Source organism: Staurois parvus, unplaced genomic scaffold (genome assembly GCF_062004578.1).
Source record: "Staurois parvus isolate SC_StPar_1 unplaced genomic scaffold, SC_StPar_1.0 ptg000074l, whole genome shotgun sequence".
Lineage (NCBI taxonomy): Eukaryota > Metazoa > Chordata > Amphibia > Anura > Ranidae > Staurois > Staurois parvus.
In genome coordinates this window covers 807,942-827,900 of record NW_028317870.1, presented here as the reverse complement: position 1 = coordinate 827,900, position 19,959 = coordinate 807,942, and the positions used below count along the sequence as shown (strand labels likewise).

The 19,959-nt window shown below is 45.9% G+C and overlaps 1 protein-coding gene across 1 annotated transcript in view; it reads right to left on the bottom strand.

The window, feature by feature from the left end:
• Window positions 1–19,959, bottom strand: part of LOC149469321 (uncharacterized) — a 76,717-nt gene that overhangs the window by 7,426 nt on the left and 49,332 nt on the right. The window contains exons 2-13 of the mRNA XM_089669399.1: window positions 13,597–13,786; window positions 13,362–13,484; window positions 11,233–11,259; window positions 11,076–11,135; window positions 10,829–10,972; window positions 10,679–10,735; window positions 10,489–10,584; window positions 10,323–10,394; window positions 7,315–7,449; window positions 6,406–6,480; window positions 5,350–5,469; window positions 2,295–2,506 (exon numbers count right to left, since the gene is read on the bottom strand). Coding sequence (XP_089525525.1) covers window positions 2,295–2,506; window positions 5,350–5,469; window positions 6,406–6,480; window positions 7,315–7,449; window positions 10,323–10,394; window positions 10,489–10,584; window positions 10,679–10,735; window positions 10,829–10,972; window positions 11,076–11,135; window positions 11,233–11,259; window positions 13,362–13,484; window positions 13,597–13,786 — 1,311 coding nt within the window. The remainder of the gene's footprint in view (window positions 1–2,294; window positions 2,507–5,349; window positions 5,470–6,405; window positions 6,481–7,314; window positions 7,450–10,322; window positions 10,395–10,488; window positions 10,585–10,678; window positions 10,736–10,828; window positions 10,973–11,075; window positions 11,136–11,232; window positions 11,260–13,361; window positions 13,485–13,596; window positions 13,787–19,959) is intronic.

Here is a 19,959-nt window from a genome sequence, read left to right as displayed (position 1 = left end):
ATATTGGCAACACTGCTGGGATGCCTTCCTTTCTGCACACATGAACTTGAATGGTATTTCAATCTTAGTCCGTATGGTTTAATACTGAGTAGACCCGCCATTTGTAGCTCAAAGAGCTTCAAATTGTCTGGAAAGGCTGTTTAATCTTATTGGATATTTTTAGACTGGCACATGAGATAATAATTATCTTTTTCACATGGAGTTGTCATGAGACCTATGTTTTAAAAGTGATTCAAGGATTTTTGTATGCATTGGTCTTGATCTCTTCAAATCCACGGTTATATCAACAATTCTTTGGGATGCATTTACATGCGTTTGTGCTTTGTAAATATTTTGTGGCACCTTTATATCTGATTAGATCATTTTGGGTTGATATTTAAGCCTTTTTGGAATGTTGCCTTAACAAATGTTATATCTTTGGATTAAATGTTTGAAGGCCAAGGTCTAAAAGCCTGCAGTAGCTTATCGGCATATTGTAGCCATCCTAACACATCTGCCTCCTTGTTTGGCAGGAAAGGTGCCCACTAATTCTCGTGGCCCCTGCTCCTGAGCCTTACCATGCCTCTTTCTACTCCCAAACAGTCTCGTGGCTTGTAGCTGCCAGTGTCTTATTTCTCTGGATAAACTGTTGTGAAAAACATAATGAACAAACCCTCAAACCTTGAACAAAAATGTCAGATCATACATACAGTCAAACTTCTGTCTGTTGCTAATCATCTTGAAATCTATTTTCAGCTCTTCATGCCCCAGCTGACAGAGTGGGTGAACAATCTGCATCCGATGTTGGGGTATGGGAACTGCTGTAATTGGGTGGGGATATTCAAATGCATGTTGCATGTGTATTTGTGGAATCTCATGCCCTATTTTTTGTTTTTGTGGTGCAGGGACGTTCAGGCACTCCAATAGTTCAGCAAAGTCCGTCACCGACATCTGAGCTGCCTCAACGTCAGGTAAGAGATGCTAAAGATGTTATCCATAATGAGTTACCCATTTAGAGCATAACTGTTCCTGGCTGGGCAGGATTTGGCAACGTGATGTGTAACTTACTTTTTTGGGATCATTGCTTAGTCATGAGCTGGAGAGAGTGATATGCATGTGACAATTTGGAATTTTAGCTGTTCACTTGTCTAAATCCCAGTCCAATCACATTACAGACCCAGAAGGTATCAGTCTGGGTAAAGCAGCCAAATCATTTATTTTGGCCAGATGTTCATCCAGTGTAATATGTCAGGGAAAGGCATTTACCAATACCTGGTCCTAGGGGTGGGACAAGAACATGAGCTAGTGTTTGTTGTCGGATGAGCCCCCTGTCCTACTGTATGCTTGTGCTGTGTGTTAAAACACTCTCTGAATAAATTTTTTTGTTTGTTTCTTCTTGCAGCCAACATTGGATTCAGCTGGATTGGCACCTCATCCACCTGAACACAGCCCCCTTCTTGTGCTTGGTGAAAGGCTGATGTCCAATCTGGAGAGATTATTGGAGCAAAGGAGGAATTACAGTCCCCCTCCTGATTTTGAACATTTATTGCAGCTCCAACACTCAACCCTGCTTCGAATTGCCACTGCAGTTGAGGCTCAGACTGCAATCATGCAGGAAAACAATCACCTGCTGCATGACATCCGAGCCTTGTGTCAAGCAGGGCCTGATCAAAATGCACCATCAACCAGCGGCTCACAACCCTTGTGTAGTCGTTTGGAGTCAATGCCAATGGTGCTACACAGTTCCCCTGCTGGAAGTGGTGGGGAAGCAGCAGGGGAACTACATATTGAGGTGCCTGTTCAGGAGTCACCCACTCTGGAGGAGCCCTCTCAAATCCCACCCCAGCCCCTAAATCCCCAGGTGCAGAATCAACCCGTCATCCCTCACACTTCATCTTCCTCACGCTCCACTTTGCCCCTTGGCCACACCCCCACTTTCATAGCCCCTCACACTGTTCCTACACACACCACACAATACCACTACCTCCCTTACCAAACACATCCTACACACTTCAATGCCCCTACCAACACACCCCTCCCAACCACACATTCAACCCCTTCTTCTGTAGTCCTTCCCTCTCACTCTTTCACAGCCCCACAACCAATTTACACCACTTTCCAGCACCACTTTAGGTTATCCCCTTCTTCTGCCTCCACCCAATACCCTTACCCAGGCCCTGGACACTACCCCCCCCTGCCCTCATACCCCCCCCTGCCCTCATACCCCATCCTGCCCTCATACCCCCCTCCCCCCCGCCCTCATACCCCTCCCCCCCCCCTCATACCCCTCCCCCCGCAGCAGCAGCAGCAGGAACCATCCGAGGCGCCGGAAGAGGCCGAGGCGCCGGAAGAGGCCGAGGCGCCGGAGGAGGCCGAGGCGCCGGAGGAGGCCGAGGCGCCGGAAGAGGCCGAGGCGCCGGAAGAGGCCGAGGCGCCGGAAGAGGCCGAGGCGCCGGAGGAGGCCGAGGAGCCCGAGGCGCCAGAGGAGCCCGAGGCGCCCGACCATGACCTTCCCTTCCCCCCCCCCCTGCCTATATTTAAATAAATGTTCTTTTGTTCAAAGTGGCTGAACGTGTCTTGCATATTGTCAAATGTGTTTGGGCTAATAATGTTGAGTTGGTCATGTAGGAAATCCAACACAGGTGTTTTAGGTTTAGTGTTGCGGCCAGTAATTCTAAATAGTTAATGTTGATTGCATCATCAGACCCCAGCCCTTCTCAACAAACTGGTGACCAAAGGACTAGCCAATCTAAAACAGCGCTGTCAAGTGCGTAACAATGCTGCACCCTGCACAAACCTTTCCCAGCTAATGGACCACACTCTATGTTCCGCCAGCCTGGGAGCAATTGTTACTGGGTCAGGTTAATGACGCAATTAACCCTTCACACTGCCAACACCTCCTTTTTGCACAGAGAAAGAGGCAACTTGGCAATATCAGCAATACCACTATGATGGTTGCATAAGCATTGGTATACCACTGTCAACACAGGCAGCGATATACTGAAATTTAAAACACACAATAGCGCTCTTCAGAGACAGGGGTGCTTATATTGCTTTAAAGAGCTTTAAAAAACAGTTCAACACTTCCAGATAGTAAGCTTCATAACTAAAAGGTCAGGAGGGTGTAAGCAAAATATTTTCAGAAAAAGATGTAGCAGATAAATGGATAGAACAAAGAGAACAGAAGTTTAGAGGGATAAAGTACTTGCCTTTGGGTTAAGCAGATCATGTTTCACTGCCAAAAGGGGCTTATTTCCCAAAGTTCGTTCCTATGTTAAAAGGGCGATTCTACCATTTTTCTCTCAAGTCAACTTGGCTTAACGTCAAGCATCACAGCCTTTATCTAGGAACTCAGCAGGGTGTCTCCCTGAAGCAGAGAGCCAATTGCCTCATTTGTGTGGGTGTCAGGTGGAGACCCAATCCATGACCAAAAATCACTCATTGATTATATTATGGTTCATAACTTAGCCAGGATACATAGAACATTCTATCCACGAGTAGATTAATACGCACAATCTTCTGCTAAACGGCTACATATGAGATACCTGCTTGGATGCTTAAGGAGATATCATTTTCTGCTCTCCTGTATATGACAGCTAGGGTGTGTAATATACCAGGCGACTTGTCTTAAAGTGAGCCATCCCAATATGTGCTCCATGTTTGTGTAATTATTTCCTAGAGACATAAAATTATATGTAAAACTGGATTTGGAAAATGTAAGTCTGTTTTACGATTCCTTGGAATGAGTTTGCTGCCTGTGATCTCTGTCATCATCCAGACCACGTCACTCAACAGAGAGAGAGAGGGGGGTGGGGATATCAGAGGAATCGGATTTTGGAGAGAGAGACAATATGGAGGGGTTTGGAGCAAAATGGATGAGCACGTGCCTCTCTGTGGGCACAATTGCTACAGTTAACACTCCAAAAAACAGCACATACTAAATAACATTCAAATTTGACACTTCCCAAGGAATTGGTGGTTATACTCTTTGGCCTTTCTGCTGTTTTGACCTGGTGGTGTGTCAAAGAGTTCTAGATGTTCCACATCAAACAAGTTCTCTGCCACATGTAGCAGTTGGGCATTGTCTGCTCTCAATTTGGCTGACCAAATTGAGCCAAGGATGCTCAGTGGACTCTGTGGGCAAGACTAACTTTCACAAAAATGGGGCAAAAAATATTGCAGCTTGCTTGCAAATTGTTGTCTAGCTTTGCTCTTTATGGGATGCTGATTTTAAAGAAGACTCCTGCATCAAACACTTGCCTCCCCCAGAGACTGACACTGCTGTCCAAATACGTTCCCTGGGCTACTACATTGACACACACTATAGAAGAAGTGTGTCAATAGCCAGGCCACCATGTGCAAAACCAGGCCACGACTTACAAACATTAAGCCTGCCAAGGAAAGCTAGAGACACCTAAAAGTTGTGAGAATAAGCAAAGGACTTTTGTTGTTTGGACTATCATTCTGCTTGACTTACTAGACCCAGACTAAGTTTGCTTTACACACCGTGTTACATCTAGCCTCGGAATTGGTTTGGGAGCATAGGATCTTACGCTGCCTGATTCTAGATGTGTGTGCCTATGGAATTTATGTGCCCAGTTGACACTTGTTCCTCACTTCATTCCCTTCCCACTTTCTGTTGACAAAACAATGATATGTGAATTAGCAACAAATTGGATCCAAGTGGTGTGTGTTGAGCAGAAAGTCAATTTGTCCCTTTTCTTTGCTGCGGGACATTGCATGCAAGTGGTCTCATCCATAACTGATAGTCCTTCCCAGAGCAGCTTTCAAGTCATGTGGCTTCTGTGTAATGCCAATCCCAATTACAAATGAGGTGAGGAGTAACATCTTGACAGAGTTGCCCACAGGATCCACCCACACATTATCTACTTGGTTGCACCTCCCCTTTTGCCAGTCTTCACAACTACACTCCACCAAGCTACCTTGAAGTCCCTGGATGGACTGAAGAGCTACTCCAAATGTAAACAATGTAACATGAATGGAGTATTCTGTGTAAACTCTTGCGGCATTTCACAAACGGCAGCAAACTAAGATTGGGAGTAGCTGCAGACAGCAAGCAGTCAACTGCAATCTTTATATATCCGAGTTTAGGATTGAAGAAGCTGGTTTACCTCTTTGAAACATGCAATTCTAAAGCTGGACTTGCCAGACTTTGTTCAAGGTAAGCAAGATTGGCCACTGCAGCTGGAGCTAGCCGTGTACTGCAATGCTTTAGGGACATGCAGATCAGCTCCAACTGCAATGAAAATGATTGCCTACCTGCAAAGGCTAAAGAAGGCCACAGCACAGTCCACTGTCAAATATAAATAACATTTATTCATAAAAACATTTAAAAACATTAAAACAGACAAAAATAGGCCACAATGTCTGGCTGGTTCTCGGCTGGCCCCACCTCCAATGCCTGCTCCAGCGTCCCAATGCGCTCACACACCCAGCCCATGAGGCTTCTTATGGCTGGGTGGTTGAACACTGTAGAAAAAGTCAGAATAAATGCATTTGCTGCAATTAAAAAAGGAGACACTTGCTTCCACACAAACAACAGCATGCAATACTTGTCTAACTTTGTCAATTATCCTGAAAGCACTCTATGCTGTTTTCAACTTATCATTGGAACACAGAGCTTACATCTCTTGCCTGGGAGGATTTCATGGGCCAGGGAGGGAGTTTGGAATCCTTAGGCCTAGATTAGAGTGTTTGCTCACTGACTACAAATATATCTGTGGGCAACAGCAAAAAGGGCAATCTCATCAGTAAGGGCAACAGATGACTTTGCCACACCTATCTCCTCCACAGAGTTCCCAAAGACATCTATCCTAGATTTCTATTAGCTGCAGAGAGGGGAGGGGTGGGGCCCTACACACATGCACCTCAGCCAGAGCACAGAGCTGAGCAAATTCTGTGAGCCTATTGGAGCCTAGTGGCCCAACTCCCTCCACACAGGTCCAGAGATTCCTAAAGAGCTGGCAGTGTGATTAACCAGGTGTGTCCTTGAAGGGAGGCAGTCCTTCTCCCAGGAAGCTGGATGTGTCAGCTGCATCTATTAGGAGTGATTCTTTAAGATAGTGGAGAGACCAGAGTGGAACAAACACTAGTTACTTGGGAAGCAGGTTTTGGATCACTGGAGTGTCAGGTTAGTGCTTGACTATTGTGTCATATTCTTTGTTTATTGCCCTTTCTTAATTAGAAAAACACTTTAATGTATGCCTATGTAGAACAACTCAGCTGTCAGGTCTAAGTGTGAATATTAAGCCCCTATCTGCCTGATGTGTTGTTTAGTGTGAATGTTTTATTTCTTTGTGGGGGGCATCCTATACACAGGACGAGGCCAAACAGTTTAGACAAGGGGGAGCTGAAGCCTTCTACATACGTTACATGTGCATATGTGTAAACAGTTCAGAAACTGACCTTCTGGGATGTCAGCCTCTGCATCCAGTGGGGGCTGTAGCTCCCCCATAGCAGGTGGGGCATTGGGAAGTACAACTACATGAAGAGTAACAAAAAAAAGACACAAGAAAAAGTTGCGAGTCCTGACATTTGACAAACACATGGATGTTAAACAGTCACATAGTACAGGCCCCAGGTAGTAAGCCCTAGCCCTACCCAACATAGCAAAGTCCTCTTTCGGTTTGGGTTACTAAACTAGATGGCCAGAAGAGCTTAAGGCCAAATTCATTTGACCACTTGTTGGCACCTACACTCCAGCAAGCTGCTCATATCCTACAATGCTAACATACTCTTTGGCTGTCCATTGACGATGTTTCAGATCACCTTAGGACGTAACCCAAAGGTCTCCCTTGCCAGTGGTGTGGTGCCAGCATTCCAATGTTGGAGAGGCTTGCTCTTGACAAGAGGAATTGGCTCACACACATCAGCTTAGCTACGCTTACACTACAGTAATAGTGGAAACACTCATTGGTCAGCCCTTGCAGCCATTCTCACTTTCCTTTCTGGGGTCTACAATAGAGTGACTTACATCATCCCAAAGCAAAGGTCACAGGTCGGCAGCAGACCTGAAGCTTCACAGGAAGACGTCACAAGGTCTAAGTCTTTGACAGTCTAGCTGTAAAAGGGCTTAGTCCATACAATATTCTCCTCCCCTATGCCAAAACACAAATGCCCCCTCAAGTGTTAACACATGCACACTGCAAGGTGGCATTTGTAGCTTGGAGCAGATTGGGAATCACTAGAAAAAATAAGTCTGGTGCCAGGCTTACCACCCTTTACCCAACACATCTCATGTGACACCCCCACACATAGACACTGTGTAAAAGCAAATATTGTAAAGTTGATCACATTCACACAAATGGGACATACCTGGGTCCTGGGGCTCAGGGGAACTGGAGGGGAGTTGGCCCTCCTCCAACGACTCCACCTCTTCCTCCTCCTCCTCCATCCATTGCCTCCTGTGGGCTCTGAAGTGCAGCCACTCCCTTTCTGAGTGCCTGGTGACTTGAAAAAAACACAAGCAAAAGAGCTCCACATGTCAGTATAATTCGAGGCTTTGTAAACTTAAGAGTTTACTACAAACACACACACTGTTAAAACCAAGCCTTACATTCTCTCAGACTTGAAGTACAAGGTGCAGACTAACTCCAGCTAAGTTTCGATAGTGTATGACCCTAGGGAGCCATGGATGTCCAAGAAAGTCGAACGTGAAATTCTGGCTCATGATTGTACAAATAGAAGAGGGTGCACTCATGAAAATGTACAAAGTCCAATCTTTATGTCGGATATTGTAAGGGGTTGTGGTGTTAACAGCCACTGTGCCCTTAGCTGCAACCTTTTCAAAGGTTGACACAAGGGAAAGGCCTTAACCCTTGGATATTCAAAGACACACAACTCAGAACACTTCCCAAACACTAATAGCCGAGAAGCTCCTCAGAGATAGGCTCTCCCACCCCTCTGCTAGTGGATTTTGGGGGCACATATCCTGTGTTGGATGGTCATTGTAAATTTGGTCAAAAGGCCAAAGTTTCTTGGCTTCATGCATTCGCAGCATGAAAGCCCCACTGCTTGGCATCCTCCTCAGGCTCTAAAAATACTGACCTGCTGCCAATTATCATCCCATGCTGTGCTAGAGAGCAGAACTTGGTCTCCGAAAGGTATGGATGTGTACAGGCCTACACATATTGAGCTAATAACTGCCTGGCCACTACACTAGAATCCACATTGGAAGCTGTATTCTCAAAACTGCTTGACCATGTGTGATAAGAAAGCAAGCAATATTACTTAAAGTCTTACTATACCCACAACAGTCCAAGCAGTGTAAATATGCAGTAAATCATCCTTGTTATACTCGCTGTGTAAACTAAGGGGTTAATACTCTGTCTTGTGTAAGAAGGCTGTTTGATCCTGTCTTCTCTGCCCCTCCTCTTGTTGAAATGACCAACTGATACAGACTGAATCCGTAATCACATGCACATGCTCAGTTTGCTGTGCATTGCTATACTTTTTGGGTGTTTGTTTGGGGAGGGTGCATGTGATCAGCACAGGGCCAATCAGCACTGTTCACATAGAGGGCCAGAAGATTCACACCATCCTAGAGCAGACAGACAAATACTCAAAGTTTAACAGAGCTCTGCTGAAGTCACAAGACTGCTCTAACTGCTGATGATAAAAGGCATTTAGCTTTTTTTATGGCCTTAAATACTTGCACTGCCATGTTCTGTTTTATTGCGGGAGACCAGACAGAGTGAATTCTGGGTACAGGGAGAGCAGATATAGTCAATGCAGGGTCTGCGTAGACCAGATAGAGTGAATGCAGGCTTCGGGGTTTAGTTACACTCTAAGCCTGACATACATAGATTAAAAGGGAAATCCAGCCCAAGATTTTTGGACTGTACCTCTCCTGTGGATTACAGAAGTGTAGTTCATTTGGCACTCCTGCGACACATTTTCAGGGGACAGCTGCATTCTATTCACTGAAGTCACACAGCATGGCCAGACTGGATCAAGATCCTGACTTTCAAGTCATGATATACTGCAGACTCCGGAGCAGCAACTGGATCAGCCTAGCCACGAATAACAAAGAGTTTAGCCTGCCAGTGCCTCCCCCTCCACAGCACAGTAAGTGCTGGGGGGTTGAGCTGACAGCAAACATGTGATTGCAGATGGCACAGTGTGCCTGAACTCCCAGAAACCCCCACCCCCTCCTGGTGCCTGTGTCCCCTCACCCACCCCCTTCTCATCCTGTAGCAGCCTTTGAAGTTGGGCTGCACAGGATGAGAGGTGTCACCTCTCCCCCCCGCTGCTTGTCACTTCCTCCCATCCTGCAAAGCCCCATGGGAGGAAGGTGACCCCCTGTAGCGGGAGTCACACCTCTCCTGGCCATACAGCCAGGAGAGGGATAGCCTCCCACCAGTGGGTTCCGGAGCAGGGCTGCCGTCCTGTCGCTGCGCGCCCCCCCGGCGGCTCTAGCACGGGTGCGAGGCTTCCCGCACCTGCACCCGCTGGAGACAAAGAGAGCAAGGCCCGTGTCAAGAGGGTGTGCCTCATTGCCTGGGCAACACAGCGCTGGGCTGGACGTTGCCAGGACAACAGGGAGCCGACGCAGGATTCTCCAGGGTGTTTTGTCTGCTGCGAAGCTGCTGGGAGGTCTGCGCTGAGGCGAGACCCCCGCAGCCACTCTGCATAATACTCTAGGGATACCAGGATTATTAGCCGCTGAACACTCTGCTAATACTCGGGGCTCAGGAGGAGTACCCGCTGCTACACTGCCTAATACTGTGAGGCCACGTGTTGCAGTGTGCTGTAGAAGTGGACCCTCTCCTGTGTGCTAAGTGTCACCCCCTGTTGTAGGCCGCTGTGAGCCAGGAAAACCCCTGCCGAAACTGTGAGTGTTTCTGCCCCTGTTTTCCCCCCTGTATGGAAGGGCTGTGAACTCTCCCTCCTTTCCCTTCCCTGCCTGGATTACAATTTAACAGAGACTCTAAGTTTGCCCTTCTTGGGGCCAAATTACAATATTTTGAGGAGCCATCCCTGCTCTTCCCCTGCCACGAGAACTTGGACGCTAACTTCATACCCAAATTGAGTGACTGTCCTAATTCAAGAAAGCATTGTGTGTTTATCATCTGCTCTGTGTGTTTGGTCCTGCCTACGCTCCATCACAGCGGAGTTACCACCCTTACAACCTAGGGGGGACAGATGAAGTATTGGACCAATGCTTCAACCACCTAGGTAAGTTGCAGTAGTGGAAACAAAAATAAGGCAGACTTAGATAAGAAACTACAGTCTGGCCAATATTAAGCAGTCAAATTAGCCTACAGCTATGGTCAGCATGATTGTACAGAAGGTAAATCACCAAACACATTGAAGGTACTTACAGTGGACCTGAGGGGGTGACCACTCCTCCCTCTGCTCTTCCTCCAGCTCACCCTCTTCCAATATGGCTGGAGCTACACAAACAAGAAAGAACAAAACCAACACATTGCAAACATCAAATTGACATAATGCACACAGAGAACAGGCAAGCACATCCAAGGCACTTACAGTGAGCTGGAGGTGAGGGGGCCTCCTGCTGTGGACTAAATTCTGGAGGTGGCTGGTGGGCCTCCTCCTCCTCCTCCGGAGAAAACCTTGCTTGAACTACACAAACAAGAAAGGACAACAATAACCCCTTTGAGAGAGCCAAGGACAACAAGGAACACAGAGAACAGACAAGCACATTCAATGAACTCACAGTGTGCCTCAGAAGAGGGATCCCCCTCCTCTCCCTCTTCTGACATGGCTGGTGGTGCTACATAAACAACAAGATAGAACAGAACACATTGCAGACATCAAAGTTACATGATGCACAGACAGAATAGGCAAGCACATCCAAGACACTTACAGTGAACTGGAGGTGAGGGAGTCTCCGGCAGCACAGGCGACCGCGGAGACAGGGGTGGTGGTGGTGATGGTGGTGGTGGTGATGGTGGTGGTGGTGGTGCCACCGCCGCCTCCTCCTCCTCCACTGTGGGCAACCTTGCTGGTACTACACAAACAAGAAAGAAGAAGAAGAACAACAACAACCCCTTTGAGAGAGCCAAGGACAACAAGGAACACAGAGAACAGACAAGCACATTCAATGCACTTACAGTGAGCCTGAGAGGATGTGCCCTCCTCCTCCTCATCCCCCTCTTCCAACATAGCTGGTGCTACATAAACAACAAGATAGAACACAACAAACACATTGCACACATCAAAGTTACATAATGCACACAGAGAACAGCCAATCACATTCAAGGCACTTACATTGGCCCTCCTCTTCACTGTCTTGTTCTACAAAAAGAATAACACAGAATTGTAACATTACTAACCTAAAAACATGGCAGAAGTTTAGTCATTTCTCACAAACCTGTGTGCCAAAGCTAAGGCCACAGGGCTGAATGACAACTGTCCATTTCCTGGTGTCAGGCCACACATACAGGCACAATTGTGTTCGTGTCCCTAATTTGTTGTGTTTTGACTTTGGATGTACATCCACTGGGGCAGACTGCATCATTTTCCACAACTTTGTCCACCGCACTACAGCAGATAGCAAGTCATGGTAGGAGGATGATTTGTTAATCTTGTTGATCATGCATTTGCTATGCAATGACATGATCACAATGTCAATTTAGATATTAGGAACTCTTGGATGTCCTAATAGGATTGGACCACACTTATCACATGGTATTTGGACCAATCACAGCACCCTGGTCAATATGATTGGCTGTAGACCATATATACCAGATCACCAAAAAGGCCACATGGCAGTAATGTAAGCAAGTCAAGACAATGTTAAACATTTCCGTTAGAATGATTCCCAATGTAAGGACAAGCCAAGATTCTGAAATTCCCCCATCCCCAAAATGAACCAGAAATCTCCCCAGATGTCCCCTCTCTATAATACTGTATTTATGTGTTAATGTGTTAATAATAACGTACTATGCATTGTAGAATATTTCTCATGTTCTGTCATTTTATGGGGCCTCACCAAATGAGATTGGCTGTACACCATGGAGTTGCATTTTAGTCCAAAATATTCCATAATTTGTATACTCTGCAACTTTCAAACAGCATACATAACATACAAATATTGTAATTTAATGGGTCAAAAGAAGTCCAATTCTGTCAAATGGATAAACAAAATGTTATGACTGCGATTTTGATGGGATATGTTTGTGAACATCTAAGCCATAATATTTTTAGGCATAAATCCTGTATCACAAACAAACAGCCATTGGGGATCAAATGACACCAAACACAGCTCTATTAGTGATTAACAAAAGGTTCTTGTCACAGTCCCCCTCCAGCCTGCTGTCCCTTCCTCCCCCCTTGCTCTCCTTTCATCATCCCCCCTCTCTTCCCCTTGCAGATTCCTAGGGTCCTGCACAAGCCTACATCAAAAGCTGTTCAGGAGGGGAGGAAACACCCACTGTGGTGCGGGTAGCACCTCTCCTCAGCAAAGTTGCCAAGGAGTCAGCTACCCCGCTTGGCCCGAATGGCACAGGCCGCCGGGGTGTCCCTGCATGCCCCCCGGTGGGCACAGCGCAGCCACGAGGCTTCCCACACTCTGCGGCCGCCAGAGACAAAGGCCATGCTCCCTGAGCGCGGCCCCAGTGAGCGGGGCGTGCCTTGTTGCCCTGGCGACCTGACGCTGGGCCGGCCATTGCCAGGACAACCGGGAAGCGTCCTGCTCTGGCTTAAGAAGACCGGAGCAGGACCCAGTCCACTGTTGGTCCCTGGTATGTCGCCATGAGCAGCTGTTGGGAAGTCTGAGCTGAGGCCAGACCTCCCCACCTCCAAGAACCCGCTGAGTACTCTGCTGATACCTGGGGGGCTAGAGGTGCTTGCTATCCGCTGTGTGCAAGGGTACTCCTGCCTGCTACCTGCTGTGTGCCCGAGGATACTCCTGCCTAAACCGTGAATGCCCCAATCCTCCTGTCTGAACTACCCCCCTGGATCCCCCGATTTTCCCTGCCTGTACTGTCCCGTGGAACTCGCATACATTTTTTGCCTGGATTGCCCCATTGAACCTCCCTATTACTTTTGCAGGAGCTGCCTGCTTGGATTAATATATGCTTGGGCCATCGCTACACAAATTGCCCTATCATGGGCTGAATTACAATTGTTTGGAGCTACTCCCCTCTCCTCCCCCATTTTGGGTGCCCGGATGCTAAATTCCTACCCTGATTGAGTGCTTTCCATATAACAATAACGCTTGGTGTGTTTAGCATCCTCCGTGTGTTCTGTCCTGCCTACGCTTCCGTCACAGTTATCATGTCATTTACAAGCAATGTGTGTGGCATTAATGTACAATTGACAGTCAGTGGAGATCAGTGTGGAGATGGCAACAATGGCAAAGTCATGAGGTCCAAGCTTCTAGAGCTTGTGCTTACCTTCCACAATGCGGAGTCTCCGCAGGGGATGCCCCGCCTGTGGTTGGAAGAAGTGGACGGTGGCTGTCCTCCTGTGAGGTTTTTTTGCCAAGCAGACCACCGCCTGGCGCCCATCAGCTGTGGCTAGAACAAGTCAACAAAGACAACATTATTGCCAAACAAATTCAGAATGAATGTAGCAAAACATTTTTCACAATACAAAACTGAAAGTAGACTTTTTAATAACTTGACTTACCAGAGATTCGGCGGGCAACCTTTTTCAAAAACTGCGGGTTGCGCCGCTTCACATCGCTCCAACTGTGCTGGATTTGCAGCACAGTGGAGCGGTGGTGGAATCTCTGCCACAGCCGATGCTTGATCTGGCGCACGATGGTCTGCTTGGCAAAATTCGAACAGCCACCGTCATACTTGCGTAACAGCAAAACCTGTGGGTGACAAGAAAAGGTCAAGAATTTAAATGTGAGAGGTTTGTGTAATCAAACATACCAAATATCAGACACAAAGCAGGGGATAATTGTCCCAAAAGGCAAGCTAAAACATGAACTATATCTACATGTGTGTGTATACACATACATACGTACATACAGTATAATTGTATTGTATTGTCATTTTCAATGCATTCTCACCTGAGCAATGCATAATTGTTGGTAGAATTGCATAATTGTTGGCAGAATTGCACAATTGTTGCAGCACTTCTAAAGTGTGCTCAAATGGTCTTTGAATACGCATTGTGCTCTTGTGTGCCATTCATTGTTAATGGCACCCCAAGTGTTGTTAGCAAACATGCATTTTGCTGCACATTTTGGCATTTAACAAATATGCTAGGCACGCACCTAAATGATAATTGAAAGAAAACACAACACTCCATGGGCACAAAAGGGCAATTTACGCTTGTTTGGACATTAGAATTCTCATTGTGGTGTATTTTGTAATCCACTTTGTTGGTGCTTTTTGGTCATTAGATATGTTTTGTAAAAGGTTGTTTGAAATTTGGATGTGCATGTTTGTCTTGTTTGAGCCTGTATTTTGGATTATTTTGTAACAGCATTTTTGTGTGTGTTCTGGCCACACATGCAAAATGCATGTCATTTTGGCTGGGACATTATTTGGTTAATTTTCACCACAAAGTTGAATGCAGATGTGCAGTTTGCCAAAGTATACGTACAAAACAACACCAAAAATTGATTCAAAAATACACTTTCCACAAATGCAAACACACATGCTTTGACCCCAAAAACACCTGTTAAAATCACCTGGGGCCATGTGTGCACTCAAGTGCCTAAGGCAACACAGGTTGTGTTGTAGCCGTCTCTGCATTGGGTTTTGCGCTGTTTTTTGTTTCTTATGTATTTTTTGTGCCTTACTGTTTTCATTTTTGTTGCTATTCAGATCTAAAACGGCAAAACGAAGACAACATGAAATACGTTCTTGTCTGCAGTGTTTCCATTTAAGTATTTTGACAAAAACATGACACTTTTGGATTTCCAAAAAGGCTCTGACCTTTTCCCAAAAAACAAGCCATGTGAAAAAGCACATGTGTAAACATATCCCATAGGAAATCATCTTAAAGCGGAGCTCCATCCAAAAGGGGAAGTTCCGCTTTAAGGACTGCTCCCCCATTCCCCCTTAAGGATTGGCACCCTTGGGTAGCGGGTCCCCAAATTTGACAGATACACGCTCCTACTTCCAGTACAATCGCCTAGATGTTTAGAAAAGGAAGGTATCCTCCCTCCTTGTAGTCTTTGGGAACATTTGACATGTGACCATTCATGAAGTGCAACTCTACTCACACATGCACAGTGGGTAGCCGGCTGTGAAGCCGCAAGCTGTCACAGCTGGGTTCCCACAGTGAAGATGCCGTCCTCCTGGAACCCAGGACAGCCGGTGAAAGGAGCTGCGGGGGACACACCACAGGACCAAGGGAAAGGTGAGCGTCTGCTTTTTAAAAGTCAGCAGCTACCGTTTTTGTAGCTGATGACTGTTATTTTTTGATAGGTGGAGTGTAAATCCGCTTTAAATGTCCTGTACAGCATTTCTGACAAACGCGGCTTAAGATATGGTGTGGCCCTAGGGTCAATGTGTGTTTAGAAAACTTCCAAAATGCACATACAAAAACACTCCATCCAAATGCATGTTCCATTTCTATAGCATGTTAAACAGAAGAATAACGCACTTACATAATGTTAACATGCGCAAGTAAAAGTAGACAAAATCCACATCCTTTTATTCTGGCTTCACATACATGCATTGTGGTCTAACACCGCACTCCTGGGAAAATCACATGCAATTTGTGTGCGTTGCAATTAGAGACAAACATTTTGCACACCTCAAATTGCACCGCATCCGGGCCAAAAATGTGCAGGACCCTTTTTCAGGGTATGCACATGGGTGTGAATAGGCATGCCATCCAATTTGGCAAATCGCAATACGCTTTGTGTACCAATTTTGGTGTGTTGGTAACTTCACCTAGAAAGCCGCAGCAGGTGGCATGAAGGGGTTGCGGTTGTGATGCGGTGCAGCGCTTGCACAGAAAACACTGCAAATTTCACATCGGATCTGTGTGACACCAGAATGTGCCAATATGTGGCTTGACAAAGCACAGTGGTCAGTGCAGATTATTTTCAATCCATGTTTTTTTACACTTTTCATTCACTGGTTTAACTCAGGTGATCGTTAATCCCAATTATCTCCAGAGATCACATGCAGCCCCTCAACCATCTACACAGATCTCTGGAAATCTATACAGATCTCCTTGAAAAAATGTCTCCTCTCTTCTTCGGAAAACAATTGTCCTCCACCTCATAAACAGGGGGACAGAGAAGACTTCTCCTTGTAACTAAAATCAGATTAATTATCTGTGCTTAATAAACATACACCAATACTGCAAATGCATTGTACTGTCCAAGGCATTGCACACTAACGCATTGCACACTAGAAATGTCAAATGCGTTAGTGTGTACAGTGCATGCGTGTAAAATGCTTTAGTCACACTGCAGTGTACAACGCATTGCACACTGTAATACACTGTACAATGTGATACCGTGTACACCCACACATTGTAGACTGTGATGCACTGTACTCTGTCATGCAGAATCCAGCAACGCATTGCACACTGTAATACCGTGTACACCCACACATTGTAGACTGTGATGCACTGTACTCTGTCATGCAGGATAGAGCAACGCATTGCACACTGTAATACCGTGTACACCCACACATTGTAGACTGTGATGCACTGTACTCTGTCATGCAGGATAGAGCAACGCATTGCACACTGTAATACCGTGTACACCCACACATTGTAGACTGTGATGCACTGTACTCTGTCATGCAGGATAGAGCAACGCATTGCACACTGTAATACCGTGTACACCCACACATTGTAGACTGTGATACACTGTACTCTGTCATGCAGGATAGAGCAACGCATTGCACACTGTAATACCGTGTACACCCACACATTGTAGACCGTGATGCACTGTACTCTGTCATGCAGGATAGAGCAACGCATTGCACACTGTAATACCGTGTACACCCACACATTGTAGACCGTGATGCACTGTACTCTGTCATGCAGGATAGAGCAACGCATTGCACACTGTAATACCGTGTACACCCACACATTGTAGACCGTGATGCACTGTACTCTGTCATGCAGGATAGAGCAACGCATTGCACACTGTAATACCGTGTACACCCACACATTGTAGACCGTGATGCACTGTACTCTGTCATGCAGGATAGAGCAACGCATTGCACACTGTAATACCGTGTACACCCACACATTGTAGACGGTGATGCACTGTACTCTGTCATGCAGGATAGAGCAACGCATTGCACACTGTAATACCGTGTACACCCACACATTGTAGACTGTGATGCACTGTACTCTGTCATGCAGGATAGAGCAACGCATTGCACACTGTAATACCGTGTACACCCACACATTGTAGACCGTGATGCACTGTACTCTGTCATGCAGGATAGAGCAACGCATTGCACACTGTAATACCGTGTACACCCACACATTGTAGACCGTGATGCACTGTACTCTGTCATGCAGGATAGAGCAACGCATTGCACACTGTAATACCGTGTACACCCACACATTGTAGACCGTGATGCACTGTACTCTGTCATGCAGGATAGAGCAACGCATTGCACACTGTAATACCGTGTACACCCACACATTGTAGACTGTGATGCACTGTACTCTGTCATGCAGGATAGAGCAACGCATTGCACACTGTAATACCGTGTACACCCACACATTGTAGACCGTGATGCACTGTACTCTGTCATGCAGGATAGAGCAACGCATTGCACACTGTAATACCGTGTACACCCACACATTGTAGACTGTGATGCACTGTACTCTGTCATGCAGGATAGAGCAACGCATTGCACACTGTAATACCGTGTACACCCACACATTGTAGACTGTGATGCACTGTACTCTGTCATGCAGGATAGAGCAACGCATTGCACACTGTAATACCGTGTACACCCACACATTGTAGACCGTGATGCACTGTACTCTGTCATGCAGGATAGAGCAACGCATTGCACACTGTAATACCGTGTACACCCACACATTGTAGACCGTGATGCACTGTACTCTGTCATGCAGGATAGAGCAACGCATTGCACACTGTGATACCGTGTACACCCACACATTGTAGACCGTGATGCACTGTACTCTGTCATGCAGGATAGAGCAACGCATTGCACACTGTGATACCGTGTACACCCACACATTGTAGACTGTAATGCACTGTACACTGTCATGCAGAATCCAGCAACGCATTGCACACTGTGATACGCTGTCCACTGTCATGCAGAATCCAGCAAAGCATTGCACACTGTAATACCATGTACACCAACACATTGTAGACTGTAATGCATTATACGCAGTATACATGTCCAGATATTCAAAGATTAGCCATGAAGGCCTAACTGGTTACCTATTGGGCGACCGCAGATAGCCGAATAACGCTACACTGCATCCAGGCAGCTCTGGGAGGGTGTCATATGACATCCTGGCAGAACGCACTCTCCGTGATTGCTGTGTCCTAAGGACACAGCTGATCACGTGATGTGGTAAAGGCCAATCACAACGGCGTTTTACCATGTGATCAACCACGTCCAATGACACGCTGATCACCGGGAAATGCATTTGCCAGGTCTTGGCTGCACTTTCCTCATGCTCTCAGAATGTTTGGAAAGTACTGCCAAGAACCAGCAGTTATCAGAGCAGGGGTCAGCACCGATGATCAGTGCCACCCAACAGTTCCGTCCACCTGTGACCAGCAGTGCCACCCACCAGTGCTGCCTCATCAACACACATCAGTGTTGCTAAATTACCGGTTTACCAAATGTTATAATATAAACAGACTTTTATTCATTATGAGCTATTTTGTTGTTTATCGAGCAAAAAGTAAAACTCACAGCAGCAAGTCAATACCACCCAAAGAAAGCTCTATTTGTGTAAAAAAAATGATCTAAATTTAAGATGGGTACAATGTGGCATGACCGCACAATTGTCATTCAAAGGGTAACAGTGCAGAAAGATGAAAATTGGCCAGGACAGGAAGGGGGTATGAGTACCCCGTAGGCAAGTGGTTAATATAATTGACCCATCAATACCCAGGAGCTAATGTACAGATAAGTAGCATGTGCACCAAGTGAGATTCTGCTAGGCCCCACCCCCAAAATTGCAATTACCTGTCCCTCACATGTTATTAACATATTTGCAATGGCCATACTTACTTTACATATAAGGATCATCTCCTCAGTTGAGAACTGTGATCTTGCCATGTCCAAATGCCACTAGAGTTCTCAAAATATGTGACACAGGAAAACCACCAACCACTCCTCATCCACTGACACTCCCCACAACCACTTCCGGGTGCGCGCGCACGTGATGACGGACTTCTGGGAGGACAGCCGCTCGTGCGCCATGGGGTACACCTATGTGGCGCTTATTTGTATGCGATCGCGCAATTTTGTACTCTATTCGCGCATTTATATGATAGTTTTCGTGAATGTGTGTTACTTAGTGATTTGTTTACCTTGGCTAATATATATTGGTTTCCAAAGGCCAAAAATCAACACAGTGTGGACTATTTTATAACTGTAAATCGAATTGTAGAACAGCTGTAGCTGGCTGCACATTGAATGTGACATATTCATTGGTACATAATATTGTGGTGCAAACTGGTTATTTGTTTTGTTTTATTTTGTTTTTGAAAAAGCCAGTTTGCACCCACTTGCATATTCACACTCTTATATAATCTACTCAAATGTAGCTTGTAAGTATACAAAGTAACTATTAAGGTTGGTCATATATTGAACATAAAATAAACACAAACAACAGTCCAACATTTATTAATCAAATATATCTTCATTTATTTGGTCAGCAGGAACAAGTAGGTATAGTCAATATCTTGGCGAGTCAAAAAGAATAGCATTGATGTGGCGAAAATGAAACACTCCTCCTCATAAGAGCTTACAATCTAAAGATACTTCTAATGAACTGTGTGTGCTCAGGTTATAGCAGGAAACAAAGGGGAAGATGAATCAAGTAACATTTTCATGT